This window comes from Colias philodice, chromosome 20, assembly GCF_061535455.1.
Source record: "Colias philodice isolate Cphi_HAF_F1 chromosome 20, ilColPhil1 Martin Lab GWU primary, whole genome shotgun sequence".
Lineage (NCBI taxonomy): Eukaryota > Metazoa > Arthropoda > Insecta > Lepidoptera > Pieridae > Colias > Colias philodice.
Genome location: NC_143105.1, coordinates 6841190 through 6865549, shown reverse-complemented (window position 1 = coordinate 6865549; position 24360 = coordinate 6841190). Strand labels below are relative to the sequence as shown.

Below are 24360 nucleotides of genomic sequence, written 5' to 3'. Positions count from 1 at the left end.
CTCAGAAATTTAGTTACTTATTAAAAAGTATTGACATACATGACATTAAACTTCCTAAGGATAGGCACAAAGCGAAGTGTGTTTACATTAATATAAATGAAATTGACACAAAATTAATATAAATTTAAATTTTCTTATTATATAAATAGGAATATTTATTTATATAATAATAATATAGATCATTCATACTTTGGAAATTTTATAATGAATTTAATTTAAAAAGAAATGCTGTAAAGGCAGAGTTCCATACTAGAATTGTATTATAATTTCGAACACGATTGTCGACATCACATACTTGTCAAACAAACTATATACTAGCAACACTAGGTGTACATTGAACACATACTTTAATAAATTGATTCTCGTTGCCTAGAATTTGTTAAGATAATTTTATCTTTTCTATTTTTACTTCATAATAAATTTTTAACGAATGTTGAAAGATAATGTTCTCATTCATAGCAAATTTTATTTCTTCTTTTGCTCAACTATTTATTTAAAGTGGTCAAAATGATTACATACTCATAGTTTCGAACCACAGTACGGAAGTTCACTAGGACATAAATGTGTACTTTTCGCTCTACTAATTAAACAAGAAAAGGAACGATGATTTTTTTTTCATTTATCTTTGCACAGCTAAAAACAATTTTTGAAAACAATTCATTATTCTTCGACTATATCGTTAATAACGTTGTTATAAGCAATGAAAATCAACTTGTGCACATATACCTAACTATCGACATTCCAATTTTTTATCGACTGTAAAACCGCTAATGAATTTAAGCATTCGTAGATTTTTTTTCGGGTTACATTCAAGCTAGGAAACCTTAAATTTACCCTAATTTTGTCTTTTTCTTTCGATTTTACATTTTTTATTATTTTAAAGATGAACATATTATAATTTTTAGAAGGGAATGTCAATATACATTTAGATTGAAATTTGCAAGTATCTTTTATTTTAAAATTTCACAACAATCTTACATAAGCTCTTGGCTAAGGGGAACTAGGACACAGGACAAATATCTTTTTAACTTTTAAAACTAAGAATTCAAAGTTTTCATGTCATGCGTTCTAGTTCAAACGTGGTATACAATAGTCAACATTATCCGACATTACACAAAATTAAACATTGTAGTAAAACTAGAAGTTTCTAAAAAACATGCATTAAAATAAAAGCGAATGGAGTATGCTGGGATTGAAGTTATCCATCTCCTGACTTGCGTATGCTACGGCAACGTTGAGTGAGACCGGTATCAGAATCAAATCCTTCTAGAACATTCTAGATTATTCTTGGTTGCGGAGGTTCTAGATCTTTCTTTTTTGTTGCGCTATCCCTGCTCTAGTATTGTCTTCAGTTATAGGGCTAAGATATACAGGAAGATCATCTGGAGTATCATCGTGTTAAGCATTACTATATTAATTAAGGAGTTAAGCATCTGGGGTGGACATCATTAGACTTTAAAGTGGGTAGTTAAACATTTCTCTTGTAAGCTGGGATTATTGCACTGCATATGTAGTTCACTTATTACTGGACAATTCTCTATGTATAATTATGCTTGGGGTGGTATGGTATTCGTTTTCAATCCTGATCGCTGCTTTTTCTGGACTTCTTATCGTGGAATTACTGGATATTCAAGAATCACTGGAACATTCCCTTTGCTCAGGCACATCTTCAACGTGTTCGTTCTTCTTATTCATATTGAGGTCTGTGTCACGCGCGTGCGGGCGGGAGGGGCGGGAGCTGCGGGAGAGGCGCGCACGGCACGACCACCTCGGAGCACGCGCGGCCCGGCACTGAGGCCAGCGAGCCGCGGGAGGGCAGCGAGGGCGCGGGCGACGGCGCGTCGACGTCATTCTGCAATCCAACGCGCTCAGCTCAGCCGCCGCGCACTACAACACGGCGGGAGGGGGTGGGGAGGGGAGGGGAGGGGGAGCGGGCACCATTACACTCTGCCCGGCGTACGGTCGCACCGACGTTATGGTTACGTACAGGATAGCACCTGCGCAGATGCTATATAGGTGTTGCTACAGTATGTGGGCCAATGAATTAACCAATACATACAAGTGGGCGATGAACACGCAGCAAGAAAAATCGACACTATGATGGTAACAAAAATGCCTTATTTGTTAAGAGATATCAAAATAGAGGAATCTAGTTAACCAAGAAGTTATATGAATAGATATCTTAATCAAGAAGATTTTGTTCATTTATCCTGTGTGTTCCATGAAAAAAAAGATAAAACTGGTTAACTGTTTCAAGGAACAAATCAAAATGCAGTTAAAAAGGTTAAAAAAATTAACTTTGTGAGCACGTAAAGAACACACGAATAAAAACAGAGCTACTGCGCAGGTATTCGTAACTTATGAACGTGGTACAACAGTACGAGCGTAGCATACAATACTTTTTTTCAGGCTACATTGATTACGTTTTGAACAAATATTATTTTAATGGAAGCACAATAAACAGAGACAAATACGTATTCTATATTACGCATCAATGTAACCTTAAACGTACGCTTAATCGCCTTTCTGGGCAGAGCTTTACTGAATCGCTTAATAACCGCTTTAGAAACGAAATAATAAAATTAACAGTTACAATACTATATTTACAACTAAAAAAAGTATGTATTTCTAAAGCGTTATATAGCGTTTGTTCTATGGTAACTATTGTAACGAATGTAAACCAAATTTGATTGTGAAAGTAATTTACAACAGAATTACGAGTAGGTGACAATTTACAGAACTAATATTTGAAGTGTGAAGCATGACTTGGGGAAGCGTGAGGAGTGTTACGGATAATGACATTACGACTACAACATAAATGAAAAAAATCCATTTAATACTGCCTCTGTGTTTAATTACTCTACCCGTATAAAATGGACTTTGACACACATGCAAAATAATAAAATGACATGAATAAAATTATTACCTTCCACCAAAAGCAAGGTGAATTTGTCTGAAGCAAGAGTTTGAATGTAAGTAATTGTGTATGTGACATATAAAAATAGGGGGATATCAAGCAGTATTTAATATAATGAATATCTAGTTGTAAAATATCGTGGTAGTATAGGATAGTAATAGTGGAAAATCAAAACTATATAATTGTACGGATAAATGATTGAATATAACAAGCATTAGTTTAATAGAATGACTGCTATCTTATTTGGGAAGTTAATTCAAGCGACAGACATGTTATAATGAATAAAATGAAACACAAATGACAATAAAATATAGCTGAATAGCGATAAAACAATAACAATACAAATATAAATACGTACATACGTTTAATGTTACCAACATAAAAATATACAAATAAAATGGACTATACACGCGATATAAAATATATTTCAAAAGCGCCGTAAAATACAACCACATATACTTTTCTATCAACATATAAATATGTTTAATTACCTTCAGACGGTGGATGCGGATAATAAAAGAGTAATTTCACAAACATTGTCTAGCTCCCAATACTTGGCCGACTAAAAAACAATCACACAACAATATTTTAGCGGCTACATTATAACTTTACCTAATCCTTCAACTTTTTTTATTTAATTAACATATTAACTCTTCTAAACTAATCATAATATGGCAGTGAATGATATTTTTATATAAATTACGAATTAAATCCAATGAATCCTATATACTTTAACAAAATCTATAATTCATTAGTCTATTCTACACATCTGATAAACAATGACTAGATATATTTTATGTTAAAACCAAATCAATTTTAGTTTATTTACTAAAATTGTATTCAATACAATAAATTTTACTACGAAAAATTATCTATTGAACAGTACGAGGTAAAATTCAAAGTCATTTACTGTACTAAATAAACCATGTTGATAACACACCTAGCTAAATCAATTACAAATCTTAAAGCATTTAATAAAAAATACAGATCCATGTATCGTTGAAGGGAACATTAATAATTATACAAAAGGAGGAATTTTATTCATTAAAATTTCCCGTCATGCAAACGACAAACAATATTGAAAATATCTAGCACACAATGTTAAAACAGTTGAAAAACCTAGCGTAGATTACTTTTTTCTAGCGTATAACGGAGTCTATGTCTAAGTTTGAAACGTCTATATTTGTCTATGGCACCACTAGATTCGGAATACAGATAACAAAAGTGTCGCTCAGTTGGTCTCGGCCACACTGTGGTTGCGTTCCGTTCTACGCACTTACTGTGAGCGACGCGCTTACAACCCAAGTACGTTCTCCTAATCGCGCTTGTCACTTTGCCCTGACGGTCAGCGGTAATCAAAAGTTATGTTAAAAAAGACAATAAATGAAAATATTAACGATTTCACACATTAAAATAATCCTAGCTAGGAAATAATATAATTTTTAGCTGTCATTATCATTGAGACGGATATTAGATTTCGGAAAAATACGAAATTGGTGCAAATACAGGATTTTATAAAAAAAGAACAAGAATATCACACTTTGGATGAAAGAATTATTAGAATATAAATTTTGAAATTTACATAGCAAAAAAACATAGAAAATAGGATCATTGGACATGTCATAAAGAATGTGCAATTATAAATATAACAGCATAAATATATTATAATATATATTAATATAAATAGATATGACGTCACAGAACCAATAGGAATTAAGTATAGAGCAAGCCAATATAAATAAATATAAAATTAAATAAATTATTTGTATATGGAATTGGACGCAAGAGACAAAAACTGAAAGAGTCGTTAGTAAAGTAAAAATAGTTTAATTTTACTAGAAATTAAACATTTTTGTTGTATCTAGTCTAGAATTATGAATATCTGTAATGTTATGCTATTTTTACTTTACAACAACCACAACCCGAAACCACAGTAACCCGATATGTTTAAAATGTTTGCATTTATGAGGTTTCTTTAATAAAATCATATTAACCTTTACTTCAATCAATTGCTAATTATAAAACTTAAAATCGGCCTTTTTATCTTGAAACACAACATAATAAATGACTCAATATCCCATTTATGCCCATTTATTTTTGGAACTCATTTACTACACTATAATAAAGGTAATAAAACCTCAAAAACGCAAACATCAAGACAACCACACGAGCGCTCTCAACAGGGACACAAAAGCGAGTAACGCGTGCACGCATCGCCTCAGCCCCGACAGCGCTGACAACGCGACAAACGCCGACAGCGCTGACATGTCTGACAGGCTAGTCGGTTCTGACAGATCTGACAGTGCGGGCGGTACTGAAAATGCTGAATGTGCTGCGTACTCAGACAGATTTGACAGTACAGGCGGTGCTGTCAGTGCTGACAATTCTAACATGGCGGGTGGTGCTGACAATATTGCAGGTTCTGACAGATCTGACAGTGCGAGCGGTGTCGAAAAGTTTGACAGGTCTGACAGTGCGAGCGGTGCTGACATTGCAGAAAGTTGTGAGGGTAGCGGGGCGGTGTGTGCTGACAGAGTGTTTACCTTCAGTGGCACGGGCGGCACTTCCAGGTGGTAGCCGATGTCGCACAGGTTGCGGAGCAGCTCCAGCCCTGGAATGTGCGTTGTGATGCTTAAGATTAATCGGGCCCTTTATTGTCTATCTAACATTTGTATTATTTTTAAGCTCTAAAAAGTAGAAAGACAGAATATACAAATTACGCTAGCCCTTTTCAGAGGCTTCATTCGTTTTTATCATAATGTAGTCTAAACGCAACATAGTTGTAGCAACCCAACTGGATAAATACTTCATAACGTAAGCTAATTACTTTAGTCAAATATTGTATACAACTATTGCACATAATATCATTGCAAAATGCGTAATATCATAAACATGATAGCATAATACTTAATTACGATCTTAATGCCTTAAAAAGAATACTAAACATGTTAACACTATGCTGTCTTAAAAGTGAAATATCTATAGATAACACAACCAATGCAAAAATAAACAAAAAAACACAATACAAATGTACCAATAACGCGATCAAAATCAACAAAACCTTACCAGGATCTCGATTATCAGCATATCTTGTCTCCCAGGCGTCAAAGAGCCGATTATAATACCTAGGCCCGGCCAAATAGCCCAAGTATTTATGCGATTCCTTTGTGGGGAATACTCTTTCCATATCGCCCGTTTGTGTTAACTCGTCTTCCGCTTGTATAAGGTGACGCACGTCGTCCGGTGTGAGGGTGGATAGAATGTCTCGGAGGTACTGAAAAGTAATAATTGTTATACAGGTTTTTACACAGGGTGTCCGGTAAGTAGTTAAAAAAATATTATATTAACTTACCATATCACGTTCTTCCATATTTGTGTAAATAATATGTTTATCTCTTTCTTCCTTTGATAAATATACCGTGTACAATCTGCTGTCGTATGGTAAACCGGCCTTAAATAAAAATACGTATATTTATATTTTACATAGTACATTAAATTAATATCCTGGCATTTAATAACCTGTAAAATTGTGAAATAAAGCCTTCTTAAATCAATTTTTGTCAGAAACGAAAGTAATATTATATCCAATTAAATCGATTCGAATCGAGACACGAAGTATAAATTACCCCAAGTAATACAACAGACAATTATTAGGGTGAAGTAAAGTTAAATATGTACTTAATAACAGAATAAAATATGGAAATCATACCAGTCTTTTTAGATTTAACTGCAAATACATAGTTAATCAATATTTTATTTACCGATTTATACATTTATAAGCTAACTCACCATTTTATGAGGTTTATCCTTGGACAGCATTTCTATATTAGTTTTAATGGGCACTTGAAACTGTGCTATATTGAGTACAGTGGAAACTAACGGACCTTTCACGTGAATGTCCAGTGGGGATGCACTGTGCAAACTGGGTGAGATGTTTACCTAAAATTATAGATAAAATAAAATAAAATGTTTTGGCTTAATACAGATTGAACATTGAACAAGTAATACATGATTACAATTATGGAGCCTGCCTATAGTTTCTCTGGACATCAATTTTCTCTCTAGTTAAGAAAAGGATTGAAAGAAACAAATGAACCAGATAAATTATGTGAATAATTTAATGTTATAAATTGTTTAGTTCACACGATGTATCTTGTTTTAATTTAAAATTATATTTAGTTCTTTCTATATATTCTTGTCAAAAAAAACAAAATCGCATGAACAATTAGTATAAAAGATTTAAGCAAAGTAAAATGCAATACTACAAAAAAATATATAACTTACCTCCAACAACCAAGGTTTCAAATCCTCATCGAGCAGCACATCAATACCGAATAATTCATAGCAATTATACCTAGACGTGATATTGGCCTTTGTTAGGGAACTAATACTGGCCTCTCCAGATATAATAGTCTTTATTACTAGATCCTTTATGGATGCCCATAGCGCGTCCGTGTCTACGTTCTTATCAGTCTTTAGGTATTGGAACAATGTTTGGAGCGTCCTGGAAAAATATATTTCATGATTTAAGTTAGCTAATAATGAATTGGTTTGTTTGAATATAGTCTTGTTGATTATAGAGGTATTTTTACTGCATAGTGCTTTAGGGTAACTGCGAATGTAGGGATTAACATAACTACAATTTACGCGCTACTCAAGATAACATTTTAGACGGAATATATAAAAAAACGATATTAGAAACAGATTTAAAAATAGCTTGTGTAAAATTAAAGTGATCAGTTTGTTCACATATTTTAAATCGAAAGTATGGTAACAGAATGTGATCTGATAAGATTTAAAATAATTTATTTTTCGCTAAAATTTTATAGCAACACACAAGATGCTCTATAATTATTGTTTTTAATTTCTGTTAAATAGTCTATGATACAAAACTTTGATAAAAAAACACAAATAACTTACCACTTATGTCCTTCGCAAGCCGCAAAGTCCTCATTAGGGGTGTAGTTTTTAGACAATCTATTTATTGAGTAATTTGTTAAATGCATGTATCTATCGTTGAGTGATGTTAATTCGTAATTGTACTTTACTGAAATATTAAAATATCAATAAGTTTTTCTTATTTTGAGGCATAAAAACTTACATAACTAATTACAACTACCATCTTTTTTAAATTATTCAATGTAAGTTGAAAATGAATGAAATATGCATAACATGTTTTTTAACCGTTTTTACGCGAAAATCGCATTATAAAATTCGTTAAAAAAATCTTTAATTACTCAATGACTAAATCCCGAATGAAACCCGTTAAAAAACCTATAATTTCTAATTAAACCATACCTGAAGCAAACCTCGCAAGGCCGTCCTTATGCAGATATATTCTAAGCGGATGTACAGACGTGACTAGCACGTACAACCGCAAATCGAACTTGCTACCATTGATCAGGTAAGGCTTGGACACATAGCGCTGGACTACAACCGGTCGTTTCTTGGGTATTTGCGCCCAGCGTGACACTACCTTTATACCTGTGCCTCTGGCTGATGCCGGCTGAAAGATATATTTAACAATATACTACTGTTATAGAGGAAAGATTTGTATTTTTGTATGTGATGGATAAACTTAAAAACTACATCGATTTTAAAAATTATTTAACTATTTGAAAGCTAATCTTTTCTGAACAACATAGACTATTTTTTTCTCAGATCAAGAAAGCTAGACCAACTAATTAGTTCATTATTATTTGTAACAAAATTTATTAGTATCAAAGCAACAAAAGCTTCAAAACAAGATCAAAAGAAATAATTCAACCGAGGGCCTCTTAAAACTAAATACACTTCTGTACGGCGACGTTTCCGTGTTAGGCATTACTTATACACATAAAATGAATTCAACTTCAAATTTTTTATACTTTTTTAGTTCGATAAATAATATTTTTGATCATGAAAAATACATATCTTACCGGTTTAATAATCCACCTTTCATTATTCGCCGCGTATTTCTCCCAGTCGTGTTTCAATAGCTTCAAATCGTGAGGCAGCACATACGTTTTGGGCATTATACCGAATTCATCAATGCCAAATTTATTTGATAATTTCTGTAAATTCCTCCACAGTCTATCTTTTCTGCCTATTTGGAAGGTGCCGGGGAAGTGGTTCATTTTCTGACCGTCTTTGATTGCTCTGAACATCAACGATTTCATGTGCTTTCCCCAAATACCGACCCATTCTACTGTTTCTGAAAGGGCATTTCCATATTAAATTCTCGTATTCGAGCATTATTAATAAAATAGTATGTAATATTAAAATAATAATTATTAGGATAAATCCCAGTATAGGATATTTAAGACTAAAAGATCAGACAAACCGAGATTATTTTATTAGTCTCAACAATGTGAACAATAATGCAAGAACTTTGTTGAAATTTATGCCCTATCTTCCTGTGAAGCTAAAAAATAATACATTTGTGTGTTACATACCTTCCTGCGGACATTCAGCTGTATCACACTCGCTCTTGACCAATCGGAAGCCAGAATTCATCAACGTTTTCTTAACAACTATCGGCGTGATTGTAGTTAGCTTCCATTTTAAATGTTTTTGTATAGCCGCGGGAACTTTTAACGGTACTGTATCGTCGTGGGCTATGAACTTTAAATATGGCGGTACTCGTGGAAACAGGGATGGACGAAGACAATTGCCTAGAGTTTCTGGGAGGTTGAGTGGTGAATCTGTAATGTATGTTTATTTTAATTCTTCATGCATGTATTACATTTAGTTTTGTTGCTAGTTAGCGTCTGTTTTTAATTTATCTTTGCAATAACAACAAAAAATTCAATTTACTTTTTACCAATCAAAGATTAATTATTATTGAAATAACTACTTCTGAATATTTTTAATTCAACAATGTAATAGATACTACAATTTATTTTATAGAAATAGTCATAAAAATATAACTGAAATAGACATAAACCTTTCAACTTAAATAACACAGTAAAATGCATCTTCCAATGAAAGCATATCCGTGTCTTTTATAGAATTTTAACTGTATATTAAAACATCCATACTAATATTATAAATGCGAAAGTAACTCTGTCTGTCTGTCTGTTACTCAATCACGCCTGAACTACTGAACCAATTTGCATGAAATTTGGTATAGATATATTTTGATACCCGAGAAAGGACATAGGATAGGTTTTATCCCGGAAATCCTACGGGAACGGGTTTTTCTCTGAAAACGTGGGCGAAGCCGCGGGCGGAAAGCTAGTACTACATAAAAACGTCTTCATACTACTAATATAATTAAGCCTAAAACTAAAACGAAAACTAGACTACAATCATTAATAAACTATGCGATATTTAGCCTTAAAACTTTATTAATTTCCGCTAATATAAATTCCAGATCAATCTAGAATATACGATAGATACTAAATAAATAATGGGCCAAGTTATTAAGTTATTTTAAGTCAACCTTTGCGTGACGGCAGTGCTTTGAAAGGATTAGTCGTGTGTAATGCTGTTAGAAACAATTGATCTTGGCTCGTCTTTTCTGAAAATTAAGTGAACATTTACGTGTTTAAATTACCGCCGATAAAGTCTATGTAAAAACAATTAAAATTAATTACGGCAAATTACTGCTGGAACATTTCTCGCACATGTTTGTGATTTGAAAACAAAACCTTCTTGTGTGTATTATATTTAATATGTAGAATGAAGATTTACTATAAAGAGGCCTGTAATAATATTCTTTCGGGATCAACTCGGCCAGTCTCTAGTGCCTAACTCAAGGCCATAATTTATAGTAGAATTTATAATAAATAAATGAAGAATTTAAAAAAAATAGTAATATATTTGTCACCAAAAAGGTATTTTGTCCAAATTACAATTCAAACATATTCAACACTACTGAAAACTAATCACATTTCTTTAAAAAATAAATGGAAATTCTTATAATTTGCATTATTTATACCTATAAATTAGCCGATACATTACTAACATGCTAATCATGACGTTTCGCGTTGTGAAATCAAAACGTCACAGAAAAAACTGTAGATTGCCAAATTGCGTGTACACATGAATGAATAATTCGACACGCAAATTATATCACTATGATGATGTATCGTCATATAACATGTGACTTTATTATGGGAACTATATTTTCTATCACCAAAATTTATATTTGTCATCAAGTTGTATCACCTAATAAATAGATCTATCACCACGAAATATTTTCGTTCTCAGATAAACAAAAATAGTTCCCAGGTTTGAATTATCAAATTAATGTTAATATATGTGTAAAATAAGAGATCGAAAACCAATAAAATTATATTGCATTACATGAATATAAACTTCGTTCTTATAATAACAGTTTTGTTACTTAAATAATAGCTCTGTGCTCAGAATGGTAGATCTGTCACCAAATAAATCGATTATCGATCCCTGACTGCGACTCCTTTTTATTTGATATTTTGTCACCAATAGAGTAGTAACATTTTATTTCGTTCAGATATTAAATTAATAGTATTCGTTACCAATTTAATACATCAATTTATAATTTTAATGAAAAAATGATCAAAGGGGGCGCCCTTCGAAATCCAAACCAGCACTGATTATTCAGTGGTTATTATTTTTAAGAATAAATATTGATTATTTTAACTTTAATTAAGTGTTTTATCTACTATTCTGCTAGCCATAAGCCAGCTATTTTAAACCAGCGCTGATTGTTCATTGGTAATTATTTTAAACGATAAATATTGATTATTTTGACTTTAATTGTTTTATTTACTACTCTGCTAAAAAAATATTTAAATATAATTTATACTACCAGTGGAAATTTAGAACCTTGGGAGTCTTAACTAGACTAGTAGCAGAATCTTTTGGTTGAAACGATGATGACAACTCTAATTTTTTATTTGAACTTAATGCAAATTTTCTAGTAACATATTATTATTTATTGGTGATCTCTTTAAATTAGTTTGCTTAAATACTTATTAAGACACACCTATTATAATACATACAAAAACATTTATTTGGTACTAGACCTTATATCGCAGGATTTTAGGTGATTTATTGTGGAACTGATTTTGCATTGTTTGGTGACTACATTTTGGTGACAGATCTACTATTTTGAGGACAAACCCTATTATTTAAGAAACACAAAACTAATTAAATTGGTGATAGCTTAAATGATACCCCTTTATTATCTCATCATGTCGGATCAATGTTTTATTAGTTGATGATTTAATGGGAAAACGGTGTGTATAGTTTCTTAATGGCTTTTCTTTTCATGTTTAATGTTTAAATTAGCAATTTGAAGACATTAATGGGACATGAATTAAGAAAATTGAAATTTATAAGATGTCGGACGTTTTTAATTGAATGTTTTGATGTGAAATTTCTTTAAGCTCGTTGGGGGTAAAATTTCAAGGCAAAAACCGTCAAGTCTCTATGACTTAACGGTTAGGTAAGGAGAGGATTTTGGTATCTTTGAATCTTGCCAAAGAAGTTTTACTTCTGATACGTGTGCTCGGCACACACGCTCTTTTTTTATCATTACGTATATCTCTAAAAAAATCAGCAAAACATTATATACCTCTGGACAAACATTTCTTCGGCGACATAACAGTGCCATTGAGTTTATTAGTGATCTTCGTGACCGAGTTCTGATCTAGAACATTCTTCGTGCCGTTGGGCGGGGGCTTCTCTAGTTTCTCTATGTCTGTAATGTCTGTGTCCATTTGCCATGAGTCTGTGACTGCGTCTGGTGATGGGGACCGGCTGTGCGAGCTGAAAATAATGTTTATTTTTATCTGACTTCAAGAAAAAGGAGGAGGTTCAATTCAACTGTATTTTTTTGGCTTTGTTATTACAGAACTTTTGACTGGGTGAACCGATTTCGATAACTGTTTTTTTATTTGAAAGTTGGTGTCTGGCAAATCCCATACCACAACCACACATACACACCTAAAGTAAAGTAGGCGGTGTTTAGTTGTTTGTTATTTTAACTACATTGTAATAAAATCTTTTGGAATTGAACAGGAATGTTGGATAGGTAGGGTTGTTATTGTTATTCCGTTCTTATTATCCATACATATTTTTAAGATAAAAGCTAATGGCGCGCAAAATTGAGAACTATAGTATAATTTCTAATCATAACAGTGCCAATGACACTGAGATAGTAAAGGCAGGTAGAACTCGGTACCAATCGGTACGTTTACTTATCTGATCTCATGAATAGATTAAAATACACGTGCGACCTGTTGATCCTCTAGTCTACTTAACGCGGGCACATAAAAATCTTCTGACAGAAAAAAATATGATTTTGTTTCTGTATTTAAGGTTGGAACCGTCCGCCAGCAACATATTCTGACTTAGGTTACTAACATTCAATTCGTGCGAACCAGGAAGAAGCATGCTATAATTTACCAAGATTTACACATTTTCTAGAATTCTGCAAAACGCCCCCACCGTACGTATTAATATCACAATCCTAAACAAGTTTGAATACGCAAACGCCATAAATAAGGTTAATTACTGTCAAAATGTATACTAGACCGGATAGATATTAGTGCAGATTTCACAGTTGTTTAAATTATAAACGGATAAATATTTTAATTGGCTATTTTATCTTTAAGAAGATCAAACAAACAAGTAGGTCAGATTCTGTCTAGACTCTAGGCGTATGTTTTTGTGTGTACCCGAAAAGATGGAAAATAATGAGGGTAGATGTACATATATCTTTTCAATATGACGAGATTGGATATTACTATTTAATGTCAGGAAAATAAAATTCGTATTACAGCTAAGGAGTGATTAACTGCAGTCAAACATTGAAAGCTGTCTGGTGAATCATGAAATTTTACAAGTGATTGATCTCTTTATAGCCGCCGCTTTTAGTAGACGGAAATACGTATGGTATTTCTGCATGCCTTGTTAATAACTTCGAGTTATTCTTAATAATTAACATACGAAACGTTATATAAATGACACTAATATTACGAAATAAGCTACATATACATTGTTATTTACCGTTTGATCTACAGAGTAATAGATAACGGCCTGGAATGCAAACTATGTACAAATACTTATCCTACTAACTATGTATAATGTCCACATTCTCTATCTGAGAACTGTTATAGATTATGGGCAGAGTGGCTTAAATCAGTATTTATTCCAGTATGGAAAAGTGACGGCCTTAGACAACCCATATAGGTCCGTCTCTTTTCTACGCCGAAATAAGTGCTGCTTTAAGACGGATCGATAACCCAATTTGAAATACTAAAACAAACATAATACTCACTCTTCCTCCCCCTCAATGATATGGCAGTCGACTTTACTATTGGAGCGCATCTTTTTCGTTTTCGCCTTCTTTTTACTTTTGGAGGGCTTTTTCGCCGGTATCGCGGTGACAGAACTCACGGGCAGAGCGGGGCTCACCGCGGGCCGCGTGGGTGTGTCCTGGCGGGGCTGAAGACAATGACATTTTATGTTAAATTTTTTGCAGGTTCGGTTTATGTTTTTATGGTGATGTATTAGTTATAGGGAGAAATATGTATGTTGTGTTGATTTAATAGCTTAAATTTAAGTATTTTTTATTCGCGATAAATAGCAGATATTCGCGATCTATACGTAGGTACTGTTAATTCGTGATACGAATAGATGATAAATCCTGCCTATTACGTCTTGTTTACTACATTAATCTAGATCACATAACTGATACTATTTCTATGATAACACTCACTGACTATTAAAGCTTCTATTGTATCTTAAAAATACAATTTATTGGCAAATTTAATGTAATAAGGAGAGTTAGAGCACTTCTCAGCAAACGTGTCGTGCGTGACGGTGTGCCGCGAATTGCGATTATAAACCGTTAGTTGGTGTATAATTCACACGGAAGTCTAGTCTTTAGATTTTAGCTAAATTTGTAATACATACTTATAAGTTGTATTTAGTTCTCAATTTCTTATTCATGGTGTGAGTAGATTCGACTATAGCAAAATATCTCTCAATTTATATTTACGTAAAGACGATATTTCTCTTTTGCTGAGCTTTTATAACAATTTTGTACGTAATTCATACATTTCAGTAATCAATAGTTATTCAAGAATTACATGTTATCTAACAAATTTATAAACATTAATACAAACGTGTAACGTGTATCTATTGGAATAAAAATATTTGAATATAAAAAAAAACATACACCATGACTACATTTTCATAAAAAATTATTCTAACCACGATCAACAGATCAATTTACGAAAATCTACATGTCAATTCTCGTAATCCCCTATCAAAACATAGCACACATCCATCAGATGTAGATAATATAATCACATACCGGATTTTTATTGATCTGTTCATGGATTAAGAGGAGAGAATGGCGCAAACAGCTGTGTCCACTAATCTACATAACTGCGGAGCCGCGTGCTCAATGTCACGGGCAATCCTACTCGATTTATATATTCGCTCCAAATTAAACCACGTGCTCTGAGATTTGAGAACGTGATTTTACAACCTTTATCCTTCAAATTTAGTCATTCTTTGTGAATGTTAAGAGCGAGTTTAATGTTTTTAAATTATATTGTAAAGTGGAATTTATTAAAATGTGAACAAGTTTCAAAGCCTACGCGATTAACGAATATAATTCTCCATTGTTAGTACTAAACGTGTAATTTAACAACTCCAGGTGTTGTAAACATAATAATTAAAAGATAAAGACGTAAACATTGTTCAGCATAGCAGTAAGGTTAAAAAAATAATATCAAAGAGTAAATGAATGTTACGCTTAGTATATCATCTGATAAATCTGAATGATTTTCGCTGTCATTTACGTTCTATTCAAGGTTAATTTTTATGAAGTAGATAATTTATTAATCAAAACAAACGCATATCGTCAATATTTGCTTTAACAATCTCGTATTACTTATACCAACACATCATTAAGTTAACACATATTCAACTTAAACATAATACACTGTAAATACACGATGATAGAGATAAAGCCATAAAAATATAATACATTTTATAAGGTGTGAAGATTAAACATTAGCGGAAAAATGTGAATGAACAATGTTGCTATAAAGTAGCAGCATTCTTACAGTAAGCCTACCGTCTAAAATAACATTTTCAAACAAGCCACCGTAGATGTATCCTCTACACCTGCCACGTGAGAATTGACACAAGGTTAACAAAAACACAAAATTGGGACGCACTGAAATAGAATAAAACGTGGAAAACGAAAACGCACTACTACGAGCACACTTGTCTCAATTTTGGCAAACATATAGTATTTCACACGCACTGTTCATATCGACAAAGCCCCAACTTTCCAGTCGAGTAATTTTAAAATATTGAACCAACTGCACGCGATCGCGGATCGATTAAGTATTTCAAGCGGCGTTTAGTAGCAGTATTAATGCATCGTATTGACATTTTGTGCTTGGCATGGCGCCCGTCGGTTGGTGCCACAAATCCTTACGGCACGGCACAACGAGCTTTTTAAATAAAATAGATTTCGCCACCCGATTGTCTAGATCGCCGATAAAGCCGGGTTAAAATAGATTTTATGTGGCGTTCCTGCGGTGCCCCCACTTCGACCTGCCACTCTGATTAGTAATACATGTCTAAATGACCGGTATTTTATTTTAGAATGATCATACACGCCAAGAAACAATTATAAAGGGACATCCCACCAAATATTATATACAAAGGTGGCGCTACTATTATTAAATATCGAACAAAACAAAAGCTGCTTTCAGGGCTCCTTCGAAGAACCTTTTTTAGAGCCTAGACTGAAGATAGAGTCTATTTATAGAGCAAAATATCAAGCATACAACATTGAATGAAAATTAATTTATCGACCCAACTATCGACTCAAGTTTATTTAAGTACCTAGGTACCAAAATGATGACTAGGATGCTAAAAAATAGATGATTCGTAAGAGCCAACTTATTTTAAGGATATGCTATTCTCAACAATTGAGAGAATAACGCTGAATCATTCTCGCTTAGATAATTTTCTAACTAATCTTATCATAATAATTGATTAGCCTTTTTTGTACATCACTCATATAAAACGACTAACTTGTCTACTGTTAAGAATAATATTATTTGAATATTTCAGTATTTCTTAGAACCAAGTCGGTAAAAATTTGAATTGTCCAATTTGTACCAGTAGCGTTTGGATCTAACTTGATATTTACCATTAAATGAGCCATCTATTAGTGGTGAAAACCAGTAAATAAAATGTAGAGTCGAGCTGTTAATTGACATAAATTGATGCTGAAACATTTGACCCACAAACTTCAAAACTTTATTGTACTAGGCCACCACCAATTCCGATTTTTTCACTACCTAAAAACTAAGAACTATTATCTATAAAGTACTTTTTTTGGTTAATCTAAAATTAAAGTATTAACGTTATTGCTGTCGCATTGCTGATTTAGCGCTGACATTGCACCAAACATTAATCTTTATGTTCTTTTATACTATAATAAACTGATAATCACAACAAATAAATTATTCAGCCTAACAACACCTTACATCATAGTAACAAAGCCAAAAAAGAACAGGCAAATTGAGAATCTCTTTCTTCTTTTGAAATCGGTTAAAATGAATGTGTACCTCTCATAAAAGCCAACTATGGTGTTTACATACTTTTTTGGGTCTTTTAAGAGAGCCAGAATACTAAATAATATAGTAATATAGTGAGTAGGTAATAATAACTAAAAATAAATATATTATTATATTGTACAGGATAAATTATATCTATATTTATAAAAAATACTTTTATTTACATTATGTCTATCTGTTTTATTGTCAACGGCTTGAAATTATTAGTCACCGATTGCAGTATCTTTTAAATTTAATCGTCAATAAATTAATCGCATGTTGCCTCCAAAAACGCAGTCATTGGTAAAAAAATAATTATTATTGTTCTTTATCAATTTCCTTTTAGACTTAAAATAAATTGGCACGTTATTTATGTATCGTAAATAATGACTGTTGTTATAGATCATAAAGAAAAGATACGTAAAAAGTTTTGATAAATTCGTTGAAAGTTGTAACTCTATTAATTATTAACTTCATGAAAATGAAAGTTTTACACTGAAGCTATCGAGTTTTAATTAAATTCGTATTGTTTCCGCAACTCTGTTATCCCTAAAAGAGCATATCTACCTACCAAAGAAATAAAACTTTGTAAAAGTACCTAATATTATAATAAATTGGTTCCGTATGTAAATAATAAAAATTATTTAAACTAAATTTAGGATTCAAGTTACCAAACTTAAATTATAACTTCTTTTTACTATATTTTTCGTGAAACTATAAATCCATGTCGCTTTTCGCACACATACACCAATGCCCTAGTGACCGAGTAAAGTACAAGCCAGCAATTGCAGGAACTGCTCAAAGATGTTCACAAATTACCTTCGACTAGAAATTTTGCACCGGAAATACTAATTTCATGCAATTTCAAGAATCATGCATTCCAGAAAATACAAAATTTAGCGCGTAAAGAGAACTTTCACGAGCAAAACACGTTAAACAATTGTTAATAATATCATATAGGTAGTTTTACAAAACTAAATTTCAAAGTTGTTGCATTTTTATTATTTTTAAGTTTACTCGCTCTACACTTACAAAACAGTGAAATTATAAATTTATTAACAAAACGAATAAATTTGTATAACACTTCTAATAACTTACACTGTGACAAAATTTTAAAATAATCTTTTTTAACGACGGCATCACATAAACACCAATAAGAATGTCATAAATTAGAACAATAGTTTATTTCAGTCCAATGCTGAAGCATTCATGGTCACTATTTCAACATTATCTGTAAGACACAACACTCGGTATCGCGTAACGAAAATATCTTCGTAAAAATTCCACCGCTTCCGAAAACTCGAAGATGCGCCCATGCGGTCGCGTAAACAATAATTTACGACGTGCGAAACCGCGTATCACATAATAATTATTACGCACAATAATGTAATCTCGGATAGCCCACTTTAGTCTCTATTATCTGTTAGATAAGATCGCAAAACACGTCGTACACGACGCGGTGCGTCCTTTGCCGTAATGAGCTTCGTACTGGGACGTGCCGGGGCGCGAAAACCCGTGAAATCGACTTAAAAACAAAAGTTATAAATTGCAACTCGTTATAACGAGTTTTCACTGCGTGCGAATTGAGTTTGAAAATCTTCTAAAGTTTTAGCGCGGAACGAAGGAAAGGAATTTGAAAGTGTTCTAATTATAACTTATTACATATTGTATGTATAAAGAACTCATGTGCTAAATAAAAACGCCGCAGCTACCCTCATAAAGACATATTCATAACATCTATTTTGTATCAACTTCCATACAATAATACTGTCTGGATTTTATTTCTCCTTTAAAAATCGTATATTACATGTAACATATATTTGTCATAGCATACATTTGAATACGGAAACATTCATGTATGAAAATGATCACTTCAAATCGGTAGACAACTTTTTCATGTGTTTAAAAAATACTGTATTACTCTGTAGATTATGTTAGTACCGTGTCACATTACAATGCTAAATGTTTGTAATCAGGTCAGTGGTTCATTACATAATGTGATCCATTCATGCAAATGTTTGAATGCATCTTCAGTGGTTAGTGAAGACAAAGCTTAAACAATAATACCATTAACCTCCTAAGGACCAAGCTAAAAAAATCCTATTCTGCATTACCACCCATTGTTCTCACCTGAATACATAAAAATACATTAGACCTGCCACCCAATGATATTTTTTTATTTTTTTTATTGTTAGAGTTAAAATTTACGTGTGGGATTTTTTATCTGTGTAAAATATAGCTTATAGAATACATTTCTGAAAAAAAAAACTCGATTTATTTTGTTCTCATGTGATCACATCAGACCTAAGTGAATCCAAAAATTTTTTTATTAAAATAAGGTTTTACTTGTATATTTTTTTATTTACTTATGTTATAAAATATGAGATCATACAAAAACCTCTACAAAGTATACAAAACAATTAAAAACAGTTTTTCTTAAATTCTAAATGTGTAAGTTTACTACATACTAGGTAATAAATATCTAAACTATCTGAAAATATGTTAAAAAAAGAAATAAAAACATTGGAAGTACAATATTAGGAACTTGATATATCAATGAGCTAACTAAAAATCGATTCGGAAACAAATGGTGGGTCTCCTAAGTCTTCATCACTAGGAAGAAAATCTCCGTCAGTCGGCTAGGAAATCGATGATATTATCGTCACGAATAACTGAAAAAATAAGGAAGATATATGTATATTTTTGCAATAGTAATTCCTGTTGACAGTTTAAATAAATTATAATCATAAAACAGGACAATTACACTCAAAATTACTGTAAAACAACAAAATAAATTATTAACTAATTAAATGTTTTATAGTCATTGACTACCAATGTCTTCAAATGAGTACAAAAAAAATGAAAATAATGTTGTAAGTAACGACCAATGTTCACACATGATCACATAAAAATTATCCGTGAATTTTAAAAATACAATATGAATTGTTTCGTTAAATTTAATTAAAATACGCTCCTGTACTGTTTTTACTATTCATTTTTCAATACCAAATGAAAATCAAGTGAGAGATTAATATGATAATTAACGATTTAACTTACCTCTGTTACGTTGACCAGCCATTTTCAAAACTTTAACTAAAGTATTTTAAAATTCTGTGATTGGATAACCCATTTACCTATCAAACCTAATAGTTCAATTCAGCCAATCGCGTTACACAGTGATCATAGGCAGAAAAGCGCGGTATTTTTTAAGTTATTTCGAATTTTCGATTTTGTCATCGGATGAGGACAGTGGTTGGTAATTTAGTTACAACTTTTTGGTGCTTTGGGTTGTAATGGTGATGGTGTTTATGTACTTATATGAGGCCATTGGTCCTTAGGAGGTTAATGGAAAATGTTCTCTTGAAATTGATATTTTGGTTTTATGGCATTCAAATGCTTTATAAATTTATATTTATAAATGTTCTAATAATAAAGTCAATTTATCAATGTGAATCACTTAATGAACAATGAATTGCATACTTGTAAATAAAATATCTATGTGTAATTTCGAAATAACAGGTATTTATCTGCTACTACAATTAATATAGCTTTTCAATATTTTCAATTTACAATAAAATTCCTGAAATTAGCTGCCTGAAATTGATATATTCTAGATTCTTTTCATTTAGATATAAGCTATTTTGAATTGATGGGTATTTTCATTAAGATGAATATAACATCAAAATATAAACTTTGATTGAACCAATGATATACATATTGCAAATAATGTATTTTGATGATTCAAAAGCACTTCGTAAAGAAGTCTAGTTATATAAATAATATTTGAGATTGGTTGATAGTCGTAAGTTTTAATATTTGTATATTTGAAGTGGTTTTTTATGTGTCATATTGGACCATAAAAATAAATATTAATCTAAACATTGACCCAGCATTATGATAACTGATTCATATCAGAGCCATTGAATTATCATGCATAAAACATTTTATATTGAAAAGAAGCAATGAAAAAGGCAACTGATAACTGAGAATTTCAAATGACCATATACATAGTTAAAAATTTGAAAACATTGGTTTCAAATGAAATAATATTAGAGGTTTGATTTTCTTTTACAACACAAGAAATCTACTATTTTTAAATTCGCAATTGTTTTGATTAAGCACCCTTCAGAAGACATACTACAAGAATTGTGGTGTGGTACCTTGATGAAAGTGGTAGTTTAACCTCAGAAATGAAATATATGGAAAAAAATTGACCCAAATTCCTAAATTGAATATAATCTTTTTAAGTATTGTTTTCTCAGAATCACTATATTCATTATTTTCTTATGTAATTAAATTTAAGAGATTGACTGTAATATTGAAAAAAAAAAATTTTGTGGTTGGATTGATTGGATTCACTTTACAATAGCAGTGCTTTAGGCAAATGTTCAATATTCACCCTCACCCCATCACTACATAGTATAAAACAAAGTCGCTTTTTCTATCCCCATGTCCCTATGTCCCTTTGTATGCTTAAATCTTTAAAACTACGCAACGAATTTTGATGCGGTTTTTTTTAATAGATAGAGTGATTCAAGAGGAAGGTTTTAGACAAAGCGGGCGAAGCCGCGGGCGGTAAGCTAGTTAACAATACAACAAGCTGATAATCATAAAATCCTTACCGTAGGAACAACAGTTATATCATCCACTGTATCACTGTTTATTGCCGTAGTCCTTAACACATGCATTTTGTACACATCGTCTGTTGGCGTCACTATAACTTGGTCCTTGCATGAACACCTCACACCTTTGTTATAATTTATGCTTTTATTGGTCGGAACTGAACTAAGAGCAGCAACTGCAGATCCGTAAGAGTATCCTGTGCCTGAATTGTCTTTCGCTCGCTTCATGTTGCTGGTCAAATATGACATTTGGCTGAAAATAGATTAAACCACTATTTATTACACAAATTAGGATTATTTACTTACTCTATATGTAAATTTAATTATTTATAGAAATAAAGGAATAATATTTTAGATAAATTATAATCTTACCATAAAACAATTTGAACACAGTCTTACTTTAAAACAGGGATCTGTCACTTTAATAGTGTCTTTATGAAGTGCGACAAAACCAGATTAAAGAGATCCCACGCTTAAAGTGAAACCCTGTCTAAAGTTTTTAGTAGTAAGACGTAGAAGAACGACGAGAAGAAGTAGTAAGAAGAGAGTTTTTAGGTAACTATTTTATCAGTTTAAATAAAAACAATGGTGGCATGTGTATATAACCTATAAACATACCTATCATATCCAGGCATGGGTGAACTTATATGAAAACTACAATAAAAATTATCAGATTCACTAGAAGCTCGCTGTCGCCTTCGGCCCTCTACTGATTTATTGTCTTGATATACTCTGTTTTTTGGCTTCTTTAATATACCCTGTGGTGGAGATTTTGGTAAAGGATTATTGAGTATTGACTTCAAAGGTTGCTTTGTCATTTGAACTTCCATCATTTCCTGGTCTACTTTTTCAAACAACTCTTCAACTTTGGGTAAACGGCTATCTTCAATTTTTGAGTTGGACAGTGTTGTTACTACTATAGGTCTTGTAGGGCTTGTTCTATGAAATGTTGACCTTCCTTGTTGATACCTAGAATCAAAGTTAAAAGTTTATATTAAATCACGGAATGACTAATATTTAGATAAATACACACAACCTTGCATGATTTCTCAAATTAATAAACCATTTTCATATTAGGTTATGTTAAAAAACGGTATAATTTACCCATGATGACGACCGTAATCGTGAGCCATTACGTAGTCTCCGTTTTCAGCAGCAGGCAATGTGCATTCGTAATGGAATCTGTCGATTCGATAATCGTGACCGTTGTTTATCGTAAAGTGACTCTTGTTTGGTAGAACGCGGTGGCGATGGGTGATGTCGGCAGATCGACACGTATCGCGCACTGCATCCTCGTAAGGGGATCTTTCGATGCCCTCACTGCGGCACCGCCGCCTCAACACCCTCGCTGGGCCTCGCCCTGACCACTCAAACACTGATTCCAACGGATCACACGCGTCAAAACCGGCCTCGTAATTTGAGCACGATCGCATGCCATCCATATCCGCATCTATCCACGACGCATTATCACATCTCCACATGGATCGTACCACACATGAAATTTCACTAATGCACTGTTAATTTTGCTGAAAAATACCCTTGAAACATGCACGTCCAGGGACGGCGTCGAGGAGGCCAGGCGACGACAGCTGACAGTTCGCCGTTTTACATCCACAAAACAATATGCCAGCAATCCCGCCAAAATTGAAAAAAAAATGTTCTTTTTACAAATTCACCTTCAACCTCGAAGGATAAACGAAAATCACGAGATTGGCATTAATGAAGTAATATTACCAATATTCATAATCTTGAAATTGGTTCGTTCAATGGCGATCGACATATCACAATTAATAAATATTTTTCACAATGTTGCAAAGATTATATGTTGTGGTAGAAAGTTGACTTAAATTTCTGATTTTCATATTATATCAGATTATATCATTGATTTATTTCTTTCCAAAAATTTTATAAATTATTTTTAATCTGGCCTAATTTGATATCCAATAAAACGCGTTTCATTAGACGAATCTAAAATCTTCAAGTCCTTTTTATGCTAGGCGTCCACAAGGCGGTCGGCGGATCGGGCCGGGCCGCATCGCAACGCAAAAATACGCCGGCCTATGTTTTGTATGAAACATCGTCCATTAGCGACGGATCGAGTCGGGGCGGGCCGCAACGCATTGGCGGATATCGCTTCGCAGGCGGATTTCTGCCGGCGCGCGGCGGTGCGCTGCGGCCCGGCCCGCCCCGACCCGTCTAGTGGACGCAGGCAGGCGGATGTGAGCGGCGAGCGTCTGTTAGATAAAATCCGCCTAGG

At 32.8% G+C, this 24360-nt stretch overlaps 1 protein-coding gene and 1 long non-coding RNA gene across 4 annotated transcripts in view; one reads left to right on the top strand and one right to left on the bottom strand.

Moving 5' to 3' along the window:
- Nucleotides 1–24360, top strand: part of LOC149479529 (uncharacterized) — a 187088-nt gene that overhangs the window by 670 nt on the left and 162058 nt on the right. The window lies entirely within an intron of this gene.
- Nucleotides 632–24042, bottom strand: LOC149479535 (uncharacterized). 3 transcript variants are annotated; one of them, XM_089708049.1, is made up of 15 exons: nucleotides 23208–24040; nucleotides 22722–23072; nucleotides 22104–22356; nucleotides 14169–14335; nucleotides 12462–12655; nucleotides 9352–9600; nucleotides 8836–9110; nucleotides 8216–8423; nucleotides 7838–7964; nucleotides 7202–7421; nucleotides 6707–6856; nucleotides 6270–6368; nucleotides 5984–6191; nucleotides 5461–5528; nucleotides 632–1887 (listed from the first exon to the last, which is right to left on the bottom strand). In XM_089708049.1, exons 1-15 carry the CDS (start codon nucleotides 23582–23584, stop codon nucleotides 1630–1632), a joined length of 3204 nt encoding a protein of 1067 aa, XP_089564175.1. In that variant the 5' UTR covers nucleotides 23585–24040; the 3' UTR covers nucleotides 632–1629. The 3 variants fall into 3 exon arrangements, with proteins under 3 accessions (XP_089564175.1, XP_089564176.1, XP_089564174.1); XM_089708050.1 differs by having other exon boundaries at nucleotides 632–1852; XM_089708048.1 differs by lacking the exon at nucleotides 632–1887 and having other exon boundaries at nucleotides 4642–5528; nucleotides 23208–24042.